The sequence below is a fragment of the Akebia trifoliata genome, chromosome 11, assembly GCF_017979445.1.
Source record: "Akebia trifoliata isolate Shusen 1 chromosome 11, ASM1797944v1, whole genome shotgun sequence".
Classification (NCBI taxonomy): domain Eukaryota; kingdom Viridiplantae; phylum Streptophyta; class Magnoliopsida; order Ranunculales; family Lardizabalaceae; genus Akebia; species Akebia trifoliata.
This window is the reverse complement of record NC_141385.1, coordinates 47,584,079-47,604,571: the sequence shown is the minus strand read 5'-3', so window position 1 is coordinate 47,604,571 and position 20,493 is coordinate 47,584,079. Positions and strand designations below refer to the sequence as shown.

The 20,493-nt window shown below is 35.5% G+C and overlaps 2 protein-coding genes across 2 annotated transcripts; one reads left to right on the top strand and one right to left on the bottom strand.

Moving 5' to 3' along the window:
- Window positions 1-3,629: 3,629 nt before the first annotated feature.
- Window positions 3,630-5,894, top strand: LOC147392225 (pentatricopeptide repeat-containing protein At2g33760-like). Its single transcript, XM_086417200.1, is given in 2 exon segments — window positions 3,630-5,008; window positions 5,010-5,894. Coding segments are annotated over 2 exon segments (1,770 nt in total). The 5' UTR covers window positions 3,630-3,976; the 3' UTR covers window positions 5,748-5,894.
- Window positions 5,895-6,849: 955 nt separating this feature from the next.
- Window positions 6,850-18,550, bottom strand: LOC147392224 (Nucleotidyltransferase family protein). The gene is made up of 13 exons (XM_086458227.1): window positions 18,031-18,550; window positions 17,833-17,945; window positions 17,680-17,736; window positions 13,487-13,582; window positions 13,338-13,408; window positions 11,196-11,238; window positions 9,876-9,956; window positions 9,690-9,749; window positions 8,747-8,815; window positions 8,345-8,442; window positions 8,171-8,219; window positions 8,023-8,067; window positions 6,850-7,632 (listed from the first exon to the last, which is right to left on the bottom strand). Exons 1-13 carry the CDS (start codon window positions 18,383-18,385, stop codon window positions 7,093-7,095), a joined length of 1,677 nt encoding a protein of 558 aa, XP_086314353.1. The 5' UTR covers window positions 18,386-18,550; the 3' UTR covers window positions 6,850-7,092.
- Between the last annotated feature and the right edge of the window lie 1,943 nt (window positions 18,551-20,493).

Sequence of the window (20,493 nt, the reverse complement as noted above, 5' to 3'; positions counted from 1 at the left end):
AAAATAGTGACATACCCCTTGATCTCGATCTTCACTAATAATTAATGAAAAATAACTTAAAACTCCCTCATGTTTCATTCGTAGATTAGTCATGTCGAAGGTTTTGTTGTATGATGACCACGACATGATGTAATGATGGCTCTCCACATTTTAATATTTTTTATACCATTTTGACATCTCCCTATACATTTTTTTTAATATTTGAGATATCTCCTAATATTTTTAAATTAATGAATTAACCCCCTGACCATGGTATTTCCTTATACACTAATGGAAACTGACCTCAATGCCCTTATCGTCATCATCATATTTCAAAGAGGTTGAAGATGATTAAATTAGGAAAGAAAATCAAGGCTATTAAGGTTATTTTCATTAACCTATTTGAAAAAAAAAAAAAAGATGTATCACAAATATTCATAAAATACAATGGTAGAAACAAAATCCTTTTTTTTTTTTTACGCCTACGTGTCCTAACATGAGGGACAGTGAGGAAAAAAGAAGAAATAAACCCTTTCTTTAATAAGATAGTGAGGAAAAAGACTTAGTAAGTCTCATCCGCCATTAAAAAAAAAATTACCTTAAGATCCATAAAATAAGACCTCGAGATTTGTTATGATTATTTTTTTTCTTTTTCCAATCATAATGCTTACATGAAAATTCTAACATTTAACCAATAACCTTTTCTTGTAGAATTTAATTTTTCTAAAATAAAATCAATGGGAGTAGTTCCCTCCACCCTTTTGAAAGAAAACTAAAAATCAAAAGTATTTCTGACATTTTCAATTACAATAAAATAAGATAATTTATTTTTCCTAAGAATTTATTTTCCCAAAAAAATGATTTTTCATAAAAAGATATTTTATTGCAACCACCACTTCCCTTAAAGCCTTGGTGGCTGATATTTCCGAGTCGTATTCAATGGTAAGTGGCTGAGATTACAACACGCCACCAAACGATCTGTATGTGGCTGGTGGAACGGTGGAGAGGGTCATAAAGGAGCGGTTGTAGGTTGTTAGTTGTTATTCAAGATGCATTTTAAATTTCCAATATTACCCTTGTGTTCTAAAAAAAATTATCTTGATTATTTTTATTTAAGGGTCAGAAATAAATTTTGGTTATATTTTTTTTATTGATACTCAGCATTTAAAACCAGTTGAGAAGTGTAATAATCATTAAGTTTGTCGATCAGATGATCTTATCCATTGAAAGAAAATGAATCACGAATGAACAATCCAATCAAGTCGGGGATTATTAAAAAAGGGTTAAAAATTTTAATATTTACAAAAAAATAATAATAATAATAATTACTAAAATCAAATTAAGTAATTGGACAATCCAACGATTTAGTAACTTGTTGGACTATCAACATTTTAACGTGTTTATAATACATTGATTTATCAAAAATGTCCTCCAATAATTAAAATACTGGATTGTCCAGCATTTTAATAACTTGCTTTAACATCCCAACAATTTTACCTCTATGTAAAATCATGGACTATCAAGCAACTTTTTTTTTTTTTTTTTTTTAAGAAAAAAAAATTTGTAAATATTAAAATATTTAATCCTCTTTAAATAATTTACCCTTCTTTTTTTTTTTTTTAATCCAAAACTATCACTGTAGTAAATTTAGTATCCAAATTTATATGGGCAGAGCTAAATGTTAAAAATAAATGAGTGTATAATTTTATGAAAATAATTTTACATTTTTCATCTTGACTAGAAAATATTTTCCTTATTAACTAGACCAATTAGACAAAAAGATCATAAAGTTTTCATAATCTCCCACCTTCAAAACAAAAACCAATGACATTTTGACAATCTTTTCTTAAGAAATTTTATTTACTCAAGACTCTTTAAATGTTGATTTTCTTTTAAAGAAAAAATAAAATAAAAAGGGTATTATTGATATTGTGTGCTAAATTTGGCGTGAACGTTATTCTTTATGGATTGTGATAGTGCGATAGATACAAACCGACACAAATGAATATCAACCACTCAATTAGTGACACGTAGCATATAGTCCCAAACCATTTCATTTTTATTTGTCTGGCTTTGAGTTGGATTTTGGCCGTTTTGGAAGAAAGCCATGAGATCACCGCACAAATGCTGAGCACATTTTACAAGGCCAGGACGAGCCTCTGTCGTTAACGTGTTGTTTGCCAAAGTTTCCAGAAACACCTAGAAGATTGGGACCAGAGAGAAGGTGATTTTTTTTTTTTTTTTTTTTTTTAAGTGTCAAAGGGTCCGTTCTGATAGAGATTCACCATCTCGAATTGCTGATTTAAGATGTCCAATCTTATTTTTTGCGATCTTATCTAATAAACACAATCATAAAATAATTTTAAATTTTAGATTTTATCAGTATTTATTGATTTTAGGTCTCACTATTGGTTTGATTCCATGAAACCCAACTCTAATCGATTCCAACAAAAATGGACGTAGAAACGCACAAATTAGTTGATTTTAGTTCTGAGATATAGGTATCCATTGACACACCTAATATAGACTTACCCTTCCTCCCTATGTTTTCAAATTCATGAAATGTCTCTTGACCTCAATCAATTTTAATAGACTAATAAAATGACTTAAACACCGGCCGGCATTTTCAATATACGGTCAAAATTTGATTTTTCTTTCAAAATCAAACATTTGAAATTCTTTGGTAAAATGATCTTATTTTATCTTCAATATAGAGAATCCAATTACTTCAACCTTCCAACCCCAAGGTAAGATAGGATTTTGGAAAAGTAAAAAAAAAAAAATAGAATTTTATACAAAAGCTTAAGGAAGGCTAGGTTAAAAACGATGTATTGAAAATAAAGTTGAATAGATTAAAAATAATTTATCATAGAAATTAAAGACTTAAATATGATTGGTTTTGAGAAGAAAAATAAGAGTCGTGATAATCGAACTCTCCCACATGACATACTCAAACTACTCTCCTAACATGACATGTGCTAGAATCATAGATTTTATGCCTCGAGTTACACAATTTTACATCCTCATAAAATTGTGTAGTTATGTATCCTAATGACAGAAAATATAGGGTTTTGGCACATCTCACGACAGGAGTGTATTTTGAGCATGCCACATGAGAGTCAAATTATCGTTACTCGATAAATAAATTAGGATTTTTGAGTAAAGAGAAAATGAAATAGTTGCTAAATTGAAAACGAAAGATTGAATAGATTAAAAATAATGTATCATGAAGATTGTAGATACTGAGGATGACTTGTTTGGAGAAGAAAAATCCAAGAATTTTTTTCTATGGGTCAAAGATGCATGAGGGCATTTGATTTTTTTTACAAGTCCATTTGAGAAGATTGAAGCCAAGATGAGGCATGTCTAAATCACCTTTTATAAACTTGATTGTTTTGGGGAGGGACTATTTGCATTCCACCAAGAACCGTTTGCATTCCATCACTTAAAATATCTCCTTTACACATCATTGGTAAGATTACACTCCAAAGAAGAAGAAAATTTACATTGCTTCTATCTTCTTCCTCCCTTTAACCAGATAGAGGGAGAGAGATTTTCTTTTCTTATTCTAAAATAATAATAATAAATAAATAAATAAATAAAAGAAAATCTCCCCCTTCCCTTCCACAAGAAATAAAGATATTGAAACATGGAACAATTAGGAATTTAAAATATATATATGTTAAGTCGAGATTTCAAATAATATTAATTGACCAATCGCAAGACGTCATGTGTATCAAGACATCCCAAGTTTTCAAAAATACTCCCCTTAGGGATTTCCTTATTATCACTATCGTCCTACAATTGGTCAAAATCAAATTATGATATGCTACCCTCATTTTATATTAATAGTGAATACAAAATCCAATTATCTCACCTAGTTGCCTCTTGAGACCGGAATGACTCGCCCGAGTCATCTCTTTCTCAAACGAGTTTCAAAACCATGGCATGAACTGCCCAATTTGCCGCCATTTTCTTCTTCGAACGACAATTTTCAATGGAACCAAAGCAACAAAACCAACCAACCCTTCCTTCACCTTCTCACTCTCCAACCTACCAATCTCTCTTACAGGCAGGCCCTCGTCTCAAACCCCTCCAACAAGTCCACGCGCACATCATCGTCTCTGGTCTCAACCGCAGCCGTGCCCTTCTCACCAAACTCCTCACCTTAGCCTGCACTGCTGGCTCAATCATCTACACTCGTCAGCTCTTCTTCTCAATCCCAAACCCCGATTCCTTCCTCTTCAGTTCCCTCGTTAAGGCCTCTTCTAAATCCGGATTCCCATTTCATGCAATCTTCTTTTACCAACAAATGCTCCTCACCCGTCTCTCGCATTCGAATTTCACCTTCACATCAGTTATCAAAGCCTGTGCCGATTTATCGTCTTTGAATTATGGTAGATCCATTCATTCTCATGTTTTGACTTGTGGGTTTGGTTCAGATTCGTTTGTTCAAGCTGCCCTTGTCACATTTTATGCAAAATCTGGTGATTTGGCCACTGCGCGTAAGGTGTTTGATAAGATGCCTGAAAGAACAATTATCGCTTGGAATTCAATGATTTCTGGTTATGAACAAAATGGGTTTGCTAGGGAAGCAGTTGAGGTATTTTATTGGATGCAAGAAGTTGGGGTAGAGCCGGATTCGGCAACTCTGGTGAGCTTGTTATCCGCTTGTTCTCAATTAGGAGCATTGAGTTTAGGCCAATGGGTTAGCAATTATATTATTGATAATGGTTTTGATGTTAATGTAATTCTAGGTTCTTCGTTGATTAACATGTATTCACGATGTGGAGAAGTAAGTAAAGCTCGTAAAGTTTTCGATGGGATGTTTGAACGTAATGTCGTGGCTTGGACAGCTATGATTTCTGGTTATGGGATGCATGGTTACGGTGTTCAAGCCATAGATCTCTTTCATCAAATGAGAGCTCATGGGCCTTCACCAAATGCCGTCACATTTGTTGCTATCTTGTCTGCATGCGCTCACGCAGGATTAGTCAAAGAAGGGCACGAGGCTTTTACATGCATGAGGACGAGACTATGGGTTAGTGCCAAGAGTAGAGCATCATGTGTGCATTGTCGATATGCTTGGCCGTGCAGGATTTCTCAACGAAGCAATTCAATACATTGAGGAATCAATAAGTGGACAGCCAGCACCGGCGGTATGGACAGCAATGCTTGGGGCTTGTAAGATGCACAAGAATTTCAATCTTGGAGTACAAGTAGCAGAACATCTACTAACCCTAGAGCCAGAGAACCCTGGGCATTACGTGTTACTTTCCAATATTTATGCTTTGGCTGGTAGAATGGATCGAGTCGAGGTCGTTCGTAGTTTGATGATTAGTAGAGGCTTGAAGAAGCAAATTGGCTATAGTTTAATTGAGATTGATCATGTGACCCATATGTTCTGCATGGGCGATAAGTCCCATTCAAAGATAACTGAGATCTATCGATATCTAGATGAGTTGATGAGGAAGTCTAGAGAAGTGGGTTATGTACCTGAACCAGATTCAGTGATGCATGAATTGGAGGAAGAAGAGAGGGAATTCGCGCTTAGATATCACAGTGAGAAGCTAGCCGTAGCATTTGGTTTGATGAACACCAGTGATGGGATGACAATCAAGATCGTGAAAAACCTTCGAATGTGTGGTGATTGTCATTCAGCAATTAAATTTGTCTCAATTGTTGCTAATAGAGAAATAATTGTTCGAGATAAGCATCGGTTCCACCATTTCAAAGAGGGTTCTTGTTCCTGCCAGGATTACTGGTAAATCTACTCGCTGCCAAGATGAGCGGGTCAATTGTGTACGATGCTGCATTATTTTAATTCTAATTGAGCCAATATGAATCTGTTCATAGGGCCTAGATTACGTTGCCATTCAATTGTTAGAGAGAATTGAGTGACAACGATTTGACTCCCACCTGTGTGACACAATTTTATCCTTCGAACCAACTAAAAATTAGTTGACATAAAAAATAAAAATAAATAAAAATAAAATAGAAATAAATATCCCTTAGTTAAAACTATCTGGTTTAAGTTAGTTTTTGTTGCATAATCTTCTTGGATTATAGCAAACCCCACCCTCCCCTTTTTAGCTTTTGCTAATTTTCTAAAATAACACAGGTTTTCCATAACTGTTTTCAACTTAAAGAGGTTTCCTCAAATAATCATTAAATATTTAGGTCTTTAAATAATATAATTAAATAAAAAAATTACTTTAATACATTTAACATGCTGCATAATTTTTTTATTTTTATTTTTTGGCTCCTATTTTTGTCGCATTTTTGAAGCAATATCATAAGAGAAGACGTATCAGTTGATGCTATCGTTTGTTTTATTGCAATTAACAAGTATGCTTGTTATTAAGGTTTACAATCTCATTTCGATGCAACGTTACACTCAGAGAAAATTCACAATATATTTGTTATTCCAACTCATTAACATTTAACACCAAAGGAATCATGAATACGCTATTCCCATTGACGCACGGGAATCTTGAACCCTTGTGACATACTCTTTGGACTCATCAACACCATAAGAAAAAGATAAAAAGGAAAAAAAAAAAAACAAATGTAGAACTAGAAACAACTTGCAAAGGGGCTGAAAATGATCAAACACAATTACCAGAAATCAACTTGAAAAGAGCTTAATCTAATTACTCGATGTTGTCGATTCAACTCAATTATTAGTGTATAAGTCCAACAAAACATCAGCCAATAGATTTAGGGGGCAAAACAATGTTCCGTAGGGCACTGCATAAGATGAAAATAGCGAATTCGCACTTCTAGTGAAATGATGATTCCTGCACGCTTGGCACAATGTCATTAAAGATAAAAGAATAATAATAGCTTTTCTCTGAAATTACAAAAATATAAAACAAAAAACAAATATACTAAAATAAAATAAAAATAAACCAATATGTTACACATCATGATTTTTCTGTCATCTACAATGTCTTACTAATGGGTACGGCAATACCCAAGGTTCACTGAACCATCTGCCTTAGTTGTTAATGTAAATTATAACCATCGATACTGACGACACCAACATCTGATAGCAGTTTTCCACTTTAACTGTGGATTGTATATGCCAAAGGAGAAAGACATGTGAAAGTTCTAATGGCTACGACTCCATGGAGACCCGTTAGCATAACGACCAAAATCACTGCCACCATCTGCGACTTGAGAATTTTTCCACCGCTTCTTCACCCCTTTTCCTTTCCTTAACCTATTTTCTTCATGGCTTATCTGCACTACCTCCCCATTTTCCTTCAACACAGATTTACGCTTCCCTTTGGATACCTCCCCATTTTCCTTTGATGCAGATTTACGCTTCTCTTTGGAAGCCTTCCTCTTTCGTGAGGAATGTACATCGTTCTTCTCAAGTGTCCCATTTCCCCTTGGCAATGGTTCATCTTCATCCAATTGCCAATTAAATAGGATGTCCTGCTCATCCTGGAATTGCATCGGCACCGGTTCCCCCGCTCCTGGAAGCAAGCTATCAAAGGTCACCTCCCCAGTGGCCCCGCCTTTTCTCTCTAGCAGTAAAGGGTCAGGTCTTATTATGGTTCCAAGAATGCTCCTATTAGGACCCAAACCCAAGATGGTTTTTGCAGTTGTCAGCGTAGAGAAAGCCATCCTGAAAGCTGATCTTATCTGCAGCAACAAATATAAGGAAATGGATTCTCAGTGAAGGTAAGCTACGCTGAGTTGCTCAAAAGACCTTTCAATATGGGTCCCAATTAAAAACAAAGATTCAGTCCACCAAGACACCCAATTCAACCAGTAACTAAAAGCCCATTACCCATTCAAAATCGGTAAAAGAAATTTCTGGCAAACTTAAATGGGCTGAGGAAAAGAATACTTAAAAATAAAAAATAAAAAAATTTGCTTGTTTACTAGATGAGTGGGAAATGCATAATTGCATACCATCTCTAGAGCACTATCAAAAAACAAGTAAATATTATTTAATAATAAAGACACAGCTACAAGAACCCATTACACAATTTATTCTCAAAGCAATCATACTTTAGTATAAGAGCAAACCTGGGAATAATTGAAGGAGTTCCTCCCGATGTCATTTTCTGGTGCCTATTCATCACAGATAAAATCCAAGCTCAATGAGTTTTAGCAAGTTGAGGCAGGTTTCTTAAAGAATGGAGGTACGCTAAATCAGTAAGAGAGGCAATGTTACCTGTGGATCCTCGATGGAGAGAAGATATGGTCGTTCTTTGTTCATGAACCTAACCAAGAAGACAGAACAATGATCACAAGTATATAAAGTCAAGTCTTTATCATATGGTAGCATATGTTCTGAAAATGATAAGAATTATCAGTTTATAAATACTTGAGATTTGGATGTTGTTACCCTTTGTTAGACTTCAAGAAAAATGTGCCCGATCCTTTGCAAGACACACCAACATCCCAAATGTTCAACTTATTCCCATAAAAATCGAAAAAGTTGACCTATTATCAGAAGCAACACATGTGAGATGTAACACATATCTAAAATTACTTCGTACACTTTATCATTTATGATTCTAGTCTTCAAATTATTCAGGGGATATTGTAGCTTCAACTTATCCCATTTTCAAAACATTTGTATCGGTGTTAGACCCCAAAACTTAAGCCATTCTATGGATTTTAGAATGGTAAATTTTATTTTATTTTAGCATTTTTAAGTTTGCATGTAACGAATATAAGTTTCGTGGTAAGAACAAAAACCTCCAAACAACTGCATATAAAATATAGATGCTAAGGGAATGCATACCAAAAGGATTCCTAAATTTTGTTCTGGAGAAGCTTGGCCCCCCTGGAAATACTGTCCTTTCCAATGCATCTGATTACCAAAAAAAATAATTATAATCATAAAAGAGTAAAAGTGTTCAAGAGGAAAAGAAACTGGATGACTTTCACAGTTTAAAAAATATAAAAGCAGGTGCCAAGGGCATGGAACTTATGCTGTAAATTTGGAATAAAGATACCAAGAACACGATCTAAAAATTAGCGTAACAACCATTAAAATGGTAACAGCTGGGACCCATTCCCTTTTTCTGAGAGGAAAATCCATTACACCTTTAACTATTTATAATTGCCACTATTGACATAACTAACAACATTTTGAACGTTATCCATTAGCATTATTATTTTATTTTTATTTTATTTTGTGTTATTATTTTTTTGGGAAGGGGGAAGAGAAAAACATAGTTTAGACTTAAAATAACACTGTTATTTTTATAACAGCCATTGTTCACAGTTACTTGAGTTCAATTTTATTTTTTTTTATAATTACTTAATAGTTCAAATTTGAAATTAGATTTGGAATTTTAAATTTCATTTTGGAAACATGTTATTCCAATGTTTTTTTTAATAATATCTCAATGCCCCCATCACTGTTACATTTCCTTAAAACAGCAACACCCTAAACATTACACCATTCTAACGATCCACTTAAAAACTTGATCGTGAATACTATGTAAACAGCTAAATGAATGGGAGAAGATCTAGTCTAAGTCTTATTATAGTCAGCAATGAAGGGATATCCATCAGGGAATTATCGAAATAAAATTAGGCTCACAAACCAGATATATGCTACCCCCACAAGCTTATCTGGCTAAACTTGACTCGGCAAACTTCGAAGAAATATTATCATCAAGTATGCACCCAGGTCTAAGTGATTTTAAACCTTTTTAAGAGCAAAATAGATATCCTACCTGCAACTGTGCAATTAGCATTGTAAGGAGGGCATATGAACCAATTCCACCTGAATATACCTGTAAAATCAAAGAAAAAAAAATACCACAATTATATTTTGATTAGATATTTTATAAAAAAAGCTTCATCCCCAAAAGAGAGGGGGGGTGAGATAACTCCCAATCACATATAATAAAAACACACACCTCATTCAGTTCTCTCTGCTGGAGAAAGACCTTTAGGATCAAACATAATGGGCGCAATGGGGGTATCTTAGTTATGGCATCCTGGAACAAAAACAATGTATGGAAAGCAATTTATGAAGTTTCCCAACCACACCAAAAATATTATGAAGAAATGACACACCAACTTAGGCATAAATATGCACAAAGTGAACAACATTAGTTGGGGGGAAAAATAAAGCATATAATACTGATTTCAACAATGCAAGGAAACATAACTTGCTTGAGAAATGGAGAGAACAAATAAGCAAACACGTAAGCAACTTTATAGGACAATGCAGGTATCATTGTCAAAATAAGAACAGATAGGAATGTTCTATCTCAAACTTAAACTGTTAGGCATAAGAATTAGTTGGTGAACATAAAAGGTGTTCATTTGAGACTGAATTTAGGTTACTTAGATTTTAGACTTTCATTTCTAACCACATCTTAGGAACTTTCACATCAATAGGAATGCAAATCCTGTGATAGATCAAAGTTTACCACTTAGAATTCTTAGAATATTAGTCTGTAATGTATGCCCAATTTACATCATTCAACTTTTTATTTTGTTCCTTTCTCCAACCTAAGATTTTGTGCCTCTGTGGGTGCACTCAATTGAATAGCTTCATCTTATGGTTTAGTGTGTTGTGCCATCTCATATAAGACATCAATCAAACAGTGAACTGCAATAAGGGCTACATTAATCAAACAGAAAATGGGGAAAACAAAATGAAAAAAACAGAAGAGCCCCACAAAAAAGAAAACTGTGTCAGTCTTAGGTTAAATCAACTCTATCCATGCTAAATAGCCTCCAATTCTCCTCCCCGAGCATCAGGGGAGCTTCAAAACATTAATGTGGTGCACACAGTCATATAGATAATGACAGGATGATGATGTTAAGATCATGAACTTTGCAGTGGTACTAAAGCCCCATAGAGGGAGGAGACAGCTTTTCACAATCAAACGTCACGGAGAAGCAACACAATTCTAAAATGGACGTTTCTAACAAATCTAGAATGGGACTCCAAGATTCACTCAACTGGCTTCTGCTACTATAACAGCTGAGAAACAAATTAACCAAGCATTCCTACTCAAACTAAAAACTAAAAATAATCTCGTATGTTCTCAAATAAAGCAGATAATGTTGTTGCAAGCTGAAATAACTCAATACTTTCTTCTGATCAAGCATTCAGTAGGAAGAAGTATAAATACTGCTTCATAGCATCAATGCATCATAGATCTGGAACTATGAATAAAGGAACAGATTCAAAAAGGGGATGGAGAACAGGTTTAGTCACATACCTTAATGAACTCCGCAGCTTTTGGACCATTTTGCACATCAAAACTGTGACACAAAAACACTAGAGCATCAATGATGAACTGCATTCTACAAATATTATTAAATGAGATATTCAATAACAAAATAGAAAATAGATTAAAGAACCAGTTGGGTAAACCCCAAAACAGTCTTTTTCAACAAGCTTCAATTGTGTGGTGTGTCAAGATGATACCCACTTTGGGACATCCGCTAAAATGATCCTAAACAGCAAAACAGTTGCAGTGCCAACTTGGAAAAAAAATGTCATTGTTATCTGACAAAATTATTCAGTCCATCTTTGTTAGAGATTTCCCATGGAACAATAAGGAAGGCAACCGTAAGTTTTATCTAAATCCAGTAAATTGGAATTTCATTTGCTTGCCTAAAATGAAGCAGGTCTTGACTTTCGGAGAATGAGAACAATAAATTCAGCGCTTGTAGGTACAAGTGATCGCGGAGATTTGGGGCCAGAGAGGATAGTTTACGGAGAAGTCACTCAAACAAAGTTTGGGGAAAAAAAAAAATTGGGTCTATAAGTAAAGATGTGAGATTATCCTTTGTATATGGAGTGTGGAAAGGTGTCCTGAAATTCTGTGAAGAGTTTCACAACGGGATTACTTTCAAGGTTGGGGGAGGGAGAGGGACTACATTTTGTTTTGGGAAGATTGTTGATGTGGTACTTACCTGAATACTCAATTTTCAAAGTAGTTCTTTATTTCATAAAAATAAAATTTAAAATTAAAAAAAAAAATCATTGCCAATTAGTGCTTTCAGGATCTATTAGGCAGGAGGACTTTCGAAATTTTGGATTCATGAGAAGCCTTAACGATTGAGAGATCAAGACCACAGCCAACCTAATTACTCATATCTCTCTCATCCCTATTAATAAAATGAAGATCAGCCAATGGGTGTAGTACAATAGTGGAGATGGAGTCTTTTCGGTCTAATCTTTTTATCAATCCCTAGTTCCTCCTCCCATGGAGAGCTCCTAACTTTAAGTTGTTTGGGGACCAAGAATCATGTTTAAGGTTATATGGTCAGTCTATTGCCCTACGTAAAATTTCTTCTTTGGATAGGGGCAACATTTACATTGATTTTTGTGTCCTCTATAAGCCTAGTGGTGAATTTGTAAAGAACTTGCCAATTCATTGTGCTTTTGCACATGATGTGTGGACTTATTTTCCTTTTCTTTTCAATATAAGTTGGTGCTTTCCCAATTCTTTCCTTCCCTTTTCCAAAGTTGGTATATTAGGACATTTACACAGAGAAAATATCTTATGGTGTTTGGGCCTAGACCCATAACTCAGTTGGTTTGACACATTGCAAATCAATTTTGAGGTCATGGGTTCAAGTCCAGCTTACCCATCAAAAAACTATATATCTTATGGTGTTTGACCCCCTTTGTCATGTATTTCAAGGAAAGGAGCATCCCTTTAAGAGGTCATTATTGGTATTTTGGGGTTTATAAATTTTCAAGTAAAGTTTTTAAAGAGTTTATGGGGGATTCAAGGATCTATTGTTTAGATGAGTATCTATTTGCAAGGAGTGAATGTAGGAGTGGTGCGGCTGTTTTTCCTTTGCCTTTTGCTTCAATTTCCACTATAGCTAAGTCTTCTCAACCTCCTTGTTTCTTTTGTTTTCTCTAATAAAAAATTTTATCTATCAAAAAGAAAAGAGAAAGAGAGAGAGAGAGATCTGAAGGAAAATTCTTGATGACAGATGGTTCCTAACTTTTCATGTATATTTTTTCATAGGCAACTTTTCATGAATGTTAAGGTGTTTACAATGTAATAACGTTTATTTCTAATGAGAATTCTTCATGTATTTCTACTCTCTATTTTTATTTCAATAAAATGTTATTTTACAAAGAAACAAAAAAAAAATGGTTTGAAGTTGCAAATGTTTAATATCCAAACAAGCATGGCCATAAATTTCATTGACTGGTTAAATTTGAAAGGTGCCTATCAAAAAAGAAAATTGAAAGGCATGAATAAGTTTCCATCAATAGAAGAAAAATAAGCGGGGGACCTGATCACATATCCAAGAAATGCACAAAAATAATACCAACAAATAACACATTCAGAACAGCAGCAACTATGCAAAAAAAATGGAGAAAAAATCTAAACCTAATATCAAAAGCTACTCCACTTTGCTTTTCTATAAACTTCACAATCGGCACACGAGCCTTTGCAATCACCTGAAAAAACGAACACATCATGTTAAATGGTATATGTTGATTGTTAGATTATATCCATAGTCATCAGAACTGGTTAACCTGCATCTTTTTGGCGATGCCTCTCTGTGATAATGCCCTAGAAAGAGCTTGCAGTCCAATTTGTGGAGTTCTAACTCTTGAATCCAAAATCACTACCTGTAATCAGCAACATTTATGGCAAACTATAAGACACACTATCCAAAAATTCTCCCCAAACATCCGCCTAAAATGCGGCAACCGTATAAATTATTTGTTAGTTTTCTAAGTCTGAATATTTAACACAAAATGTGATTGGCTTTTATTTTTTTGCTTTTGCCAACTATGGTTGGGATAGTGTGTTCTTGAATAAAAAAAGGGACTTCCCATGTATTGTAATTTGCATGTAACAGGGAACCTTAAAACATTTAGAGCAGTGAGTCAGTAAAAATGTTGGCCTTTTAGTGCTCTATCCTAACTTTTTGGTGTGTTGTAGCCGTCCAAATAGGTCCTAATGGACTTGACCTAGTAGTGAGAGGATGAAACACACAAGACCCAATGCAAATAAGAGCAATATGCTGAGATCAACGTTCCAAGAAGTTTCCATCGAGTACTAATTCCAATATTGCTTACTTAAAATACAATAGGTAGTGGCAGGATTGAAGACAAACAAAGGAGAGCCCTATCATGCCTCCCCATCCCCCACCAAACACTTCCCTGGACTTCCACTTTCTCTGTCCACCAGTATAAATATAATGTGCAACTTAAAATTCATGGTTTGGATAAGAACTATTAGACCAGCTAGATGCCCACTCTCTAGGTACGGAACAAAAAGATGTTGGATCCAAACAACAAAAGATTCTAATATCTTTGACAAAATTAGCTAAGATTGTTTTTTTTTTTTTGATAAGTATAAGATTATATAAATGAAGAAGAGAAAAAGGGGGAGGCTGAGATAGCCCCCAAACAACACACGAGAATCAACCAAAAAAGAAAGAAAGCAAAAATAAAGAAACAATACAAGGATTGACACTAGTTGTCACAGATGGAATCCCAATTAAATAAGAAGTCTTGAAAGCGCACTCCCTCAAACGCTTTGTTCATCTTGGACCAAAGGAACAGGAGCCCAATAATCTCTAAAGTCACTGTGTGGAACGAGCTCTCCTTGCTATGAAATACCCTGTTGTTGCGCTCTTTCCAAAGACCCCAAGCAATAGCCGATGGAAGGATAGTCCAGAGAAGTCTCTTTCTGGAAGAGAAGATATTCAAACTCCAACCCTCCAACAGATCAAAAAAAGATAAAGGAAGAACCCAATCCACCTGGAACCGGGAGAAAAAGAACATCCAGATAGCCCGGGAGAAAGAACAATGGATAAGAATGTGATTAACAGACTCCCCATCCCTCAAACAAAGAAAACAAAAATTTGGAGTAGCCCAACCCCTCCTGATCAAATTATCCAAAGTAAGAATTCTACCCCGAGAGGCAAGCCAAACAAAAAAGGACACCTTGGAAGGTGAAAGAGCGGACCAAATAACGGAAGGAAAAGAATGAACCTTACAAAACGGGAGTAAACAACTATGAAAAGACTTAACGAAAAATTTCTTGTCCTTAGCCTTGACCCATTCTCTCCTGTCCAGCTCATTCTCCCTGCATTGGAATGAATTAAGGAGACCTAGAAGAGATGTAACCTCCATCAATTCCCAATCATTGAAGTTTCTTCTAAATCCCAGATCCCAAGAGTTTGTGACCCCATCCCTAATCAGACACTGCCTAACTGAGTTATTCTTTTTCAAAGAGCAAGCGTACAGGGATGGAAATTGAGTAGACAGAGATGAAGATCCACACCACAAGTCCTCCCAAAATCTAACCTTGTCCCCCATCCCCACTTTGTATCTAATCTCCCTATCAAACTTATGAACACCCTTTAGAATACCTCTCCACACACTGCACCCATAAGGTCCTCCGACCTCATTACTATACCAACCAAATCTCTTCTCTCCATATTTTGCCTGAACCACTCTCCTCCACAAGTTGTCTCTTTCTTCTCCAAATCTCCAAAGCCACTTGCCTAGGAGAGCTTTATTAGTAACTCTAAGACCTCTAATCCCCAAACCTCCATACTTCTTAGGAGTACAAACCACCTTCCACTTCACCAAATGATACTTTTTACCACCATTCTTATCATTCCACAGAAAATTTTTCATGAGTCTCTCAAGCTTTACTTCCACCGACTTCGGCAAAGTGAACATGGATAGGAAATAAATCGGGATGCTCGTTAAAGTGCTTTTAATCAGTGTAACCTTGCCCCCTTTAGAAAGATATTTAGCCTTCCAAGTACTCAATTTTTTCTCCATTTTCTCAATAACTCCCTCCCAAATATTCTTGCTTCGGTATGGTGCTCCAAGTGGCAAACCTAAGTAGGAAGAGGGAAGTGAATCGCTACTACATCCCAAAGTATCTGCTAGAACTTGAAGATTCGACACCTCTCCAACCCCAAACACCTTGCTTTTCTGAAGATTGACATGTAACCCAGAAATTGCTTCAAAGCAACATAAAAGAACCCTAAGAACTCTCACTTGTTCCCTAGAATTTTCTAGGAACACTATGGTGTCGTCAGCGAATTGCAAATGCGAGATTAAAGGACCCTCTTGGGCTACTTTGAAGCCAGACAACCTCCTGATCTCGACTCCCCTCCTGAACAATTTCCCCAATGCCTCAGTTACTATAAGGAATAAAAATGGGGAAAACGGGTCCCCTTGTCTCAAACCCCTAGAGCTCCTAAAGTACCCAGCCGGACTACCGTTGACTAAGATTGAAAAAGACACTGAAGTAACACACTTCATAATCCACCCAATCCACTTAGATCCAAATCCCATCCTCCTCAGCATATACTCCAAAAAATCCCAACTCACATGATCGTAAGCCTTTTGCATGTCAATTTTTCCTATAAGCCCCGCCTTCTTATCCTTAATTCTAGAGTCTAGACACTCATTAGCCAATAAAACCCCATCCAAAATCTGTCTGCCCTTAATGAATGCACCCTGCTCAACGCCAATTAATTTGTTCACAACTACTTTCAATCTATTGGCCAAAACCTTGGAGATAATCTTGTAAACCGACCCCACTAAACTAATGGGCCTAAAATCCCTCAAGTCAACCGCCCCCACTCTTTTAGGGATCAACGCCACAAAAGTACTATTAAGGCCATAATCCAAACAATCTTTGTCCTGTAACTCCCGAACCACCTTCATGAAGTCTTTGGCTATAATCTCCCAACAATGTTTGAAAAATTCCATAGTAAAACCATCTGGCCCCGGCGCTTTACTCCCTCCCATTGAGGCCACAACTAATCTCACTTCCTCCTCACCAATTTGTCTTTCCAACCCCACTCTTTCTTCTTGAGTTAACATATTGAACTCTAGATTGTCGGGTCGTGGTCTCTTCTCCTCTCTTTCCCTATAAAGCTCTTTGTAGTACCCCACTACCCCTTCTCTGATACCCTCTTCCCCTTCTACCATGATCCCATTGATCTTCAACTTGACTGCTTGATTAATTTTCCTATGATAATTAGCCACCTTATGGAAAAATTTTGTATTATTGTCGCCCTCTGGAAGTGAATCGCTACTAAGATGATAAAGACAGAGCCTTTTTTTTTATTCAGTATGAATTCCAATATCACTTATTTAGTCCATTAGGTTGTGACAGGAGCTTAAGATTAAAGGAAGAAGAGCACAATTGCATCCCCCCACCTCTCCTCCTTTTCTACACGGGACCGTTTCTATCATCCTATATAATAAAACAAAACGGTAGGTCTCACTCTATTTGCCTTGAGATTTATACCCCATAAAAATGTATCTCAAGGACAGTTGTTTATTCTCTTTCGTCTTCTCTCTTATTCCCCCTCCCCAGAATACCCCTAACTTTATTGCATTTTTATCTTCTACCTTTTTTTTTCAAGAACACCCCTACAACTTTCTATATTATCTTCCCTTTTTTTCTCTTTTTTCATTAATACCCCTGCAAAGTGTTAAGTACAACATGCTGTCTTTCCTCTTTTACCCCCTAAACCCCAAAGAGGATACCCATATATTATACGAATACGAATATAAGATGTAACTTAGAAGAACAAAGTACAAATCATGGTTGGGTATGACCTATAAGGTCGTCTCTTTGCCCACTCTATATTATATCCAAAATACGACAGATTTTAATATCTTCAACAAAATTATTTAAGGTTGTTTACAGAAACATTAAAGAGAGAACCTTTTATGCTTACATCAATATCGCTAGTGGGGAGATAAAGTCCCGTCTTAAATGATCCAAACACTTCGACCTACAAACCAATAGATTTTTAGAATCAATATATATAAATTAGCTTGTAAATGATCGAATACAAACTATAAAGGGATAATAGAGGGGCAATGCGTACTTTACAATGTGGCCATATATATTTGATGACATCAAAAACACATTCTACCGCTTTGTTTCGTGATGATTGTTCTTGTAATGTAGGCGAGAGAAATTCGCAAAAATCGATTATCTCTGTAAATAAAATCCATTATCAAAATCCAAAAAATTTAGCAAAATAACTTAAAACAAATAACAATTGTTCACGAATTCTAGTTACCCTTGTGGAGCTGAATCATGGGGCTTTTGAATTTGCTGTTGGCTCGGAACCAACCACGCTCCAAGGTCCGTTCCATGGCTCGAACCGGGGATGAACCGGTGGCAGGCGAGAGAGGGGAACTCGAGGGTTGTATGGAGCCATTGATGTCGTTATCGGCATCGACATCGAGGGAGAAGTAATCAAGCGCAACGATTGAAGGAGATGGGGACTTGGGAGACGAAGAAGATGGTATCTGAGTTCGGAAAACCGAGTAGGACTCGGGCGGGTCGGAATCGGATGTGTTGGTGGTGGTGGAGGTGCTGGTTGAGGTGGAGAGAGGACCTAGGGTTTCGTAGAGGAAGCCATGGACCTCCATGGAGTCCGTAACTCTGGATTGAGACAGCGAGATTCGGACTTTGGCATAAACAAGGTTAAGCTTAGGTCAGAATCAGATCAAAGAATATTCTCAACGAAGAGAGTTTTAATTGAGGTTTTAGGTTTTCTGTGATATCAGACATGTTTCAAAACTCGGAAAGGGTAATGTTAAAGGCACCCCAATTACAATCAGGGCACCGCAATACTGTAGTCAAATTGTTTTATCTTACATGAGTTATAAGTTTTTGAATAAGTTAATTTTTTATGAGAAGGATATCTTCTCCATCAAAATAAGTTAAAGAATCGTAAATCATTCATTCTTTTTTTCTTTTTTTTTTTAAATCATTTTTAATAAGATTACAAAATTTGGTTTCCTCACCATATGGATCATTCTCACCAAAAATTAATTCATTCAAAAACTTTTAATCCATATAAGATATATTAAAAAAAAATCGGATATGATGTGAGATGCCCTTGGTAATAACTGGTTTTTTTTTTTTGTGTCACACGTTCCATCTCACATGACATATGTACAACATTAACTAGCCAATTTTTTTGTGGAAGGACATATAGAGATTCAATGGTTGGGGAGCAAACCCAATCAGTCTTACCACTTCAGCTAACCCCCCAGTGGTTACTAATTAGGGTGCTTTTAATACCAAAAAAAAAAAAAACTTTGAAATTAAATATCCCAACCTTGAAGAACAGATCTCAAGGTAATGCAAAAAAAAAAACTATCTACAACAATAATTTAGTATCCAATCTTGAAGTCTCGAACTTGAAGAACAAATCTCAAGGTATTGCATGTTTTTTTGCATCTACAACATTAATTTATTGTCCAATCAAATGTTTTAAAAATTGGAAAATCACTAATCACACAAATTTAGAATACAAATCCAACAATGAATAAATACAAATTTTTAAACTTGTCTTGAGATATCTTAAAATTTTATGCACTACATCATCTTGGCACCCAATCATGTTTCTTGGTGTCACATGGACACGTAGTGCATGAATTTGAGTAGATTATCCTTGAATTCTCAATAGCTATTTTTCAATCTCGATCATTAGTTCACTATAATAAATTTTCCTTTAAAATAAGAAGATTTTTAATCATTTATAAATTCACTTTATATATTATTGGTAGAATGTGCATGAAAAGCTCATGAGTGAAAAAAAAATTACAAATTATGTAATGGGGATTGAAGTGGTCAAAATTAATGTATTCTTCCTCTAGAGGTTGAAGAGCTTGAAGATGTCCAGTTTTTTTTTTTGTTGAGAAAAATCAATGGTTTTTGTAGAGGGATAAAATCTTTTCCCATCCAGATTGTTCATTCACACCATCAAACATTCATCCCAAGGCAGACACGTATCATCATTTGATGAGAATTATATCTTATTAAGAAAGAATCTCAATTAAAGAGGATTCTTCCTATTTTATATAATTATTAATTTAGAAAATGGGCAATGTGATCAATTGTAACTTAATTAAGGTTAAGATTTTTTTTAAGATTTTTCTATTTAAAAGCCTTAAGGCCATTGTAAAAAGGAGAAAAGAAGGTAGAAAAAGACGGAGGGGAGGTGATGAGACTATGGAACCATGAGATTTAGAATGAACCGGCCCCCTGAACCCGTGGACGTAAGCACATTTGCCGAACCATGTAAAAAATCACTGTCTTCTCTATTTTATTTTTATGTTCTTTTTATTATTTTGTAAATTGAATGATGAAATTGTGATTGAGGTCGATTTACGCCAAAATCAGTCTTTATAATTGGTGTTGTCCGTGGGAACAAATTAGAAACACTCACGAAAACCACGTTGGTGAGATCAAATTGAAGAAACCATGTTTAGTTATCAGGATCTCTATCAGGAATTGGGGGCTATCACCTAGAGGAACCCTTAATTGATTTAGGGTTTTTTTATTTAATCTTACTAAAGAAGAAAGGGAGAAGAATTTTAGAGGTCTGTCGTAGAATCATACGTAAGGGGGAGTCCGTATGTGCGATAGTAATAGCAGATAGTAGAGAATTATACCTCTCTCTATCTCTCTCTAAGTACTTGAAAACCCTAATTTCACCCTTGAATCACCCCAAAAGTCTATCAAATTC

Coding starts and splice junctions, on each gene's coding strand:
- LOC147392224 (XM_086458227.1), bottom strand. CDS start 18,385: ATGGAGGTCCATGGCTTCCTCTACGAAACCCTAGGTCCTCTCTCCACC. Junction 13,583..17,679: donor TCCCCACTAGCGATATTGAT/GTAAGCATAAAA, acceptor TGCTGATTACAG/GTAGTGATTTTGGATTCAAG. Junction 11,239..13,337: donor GGAGTAGCTTTTGATATTAG/GTTTAGATTTTT, acceptor TTTGTGTCACAG/TTTTGATGTGCAAAATGGTC.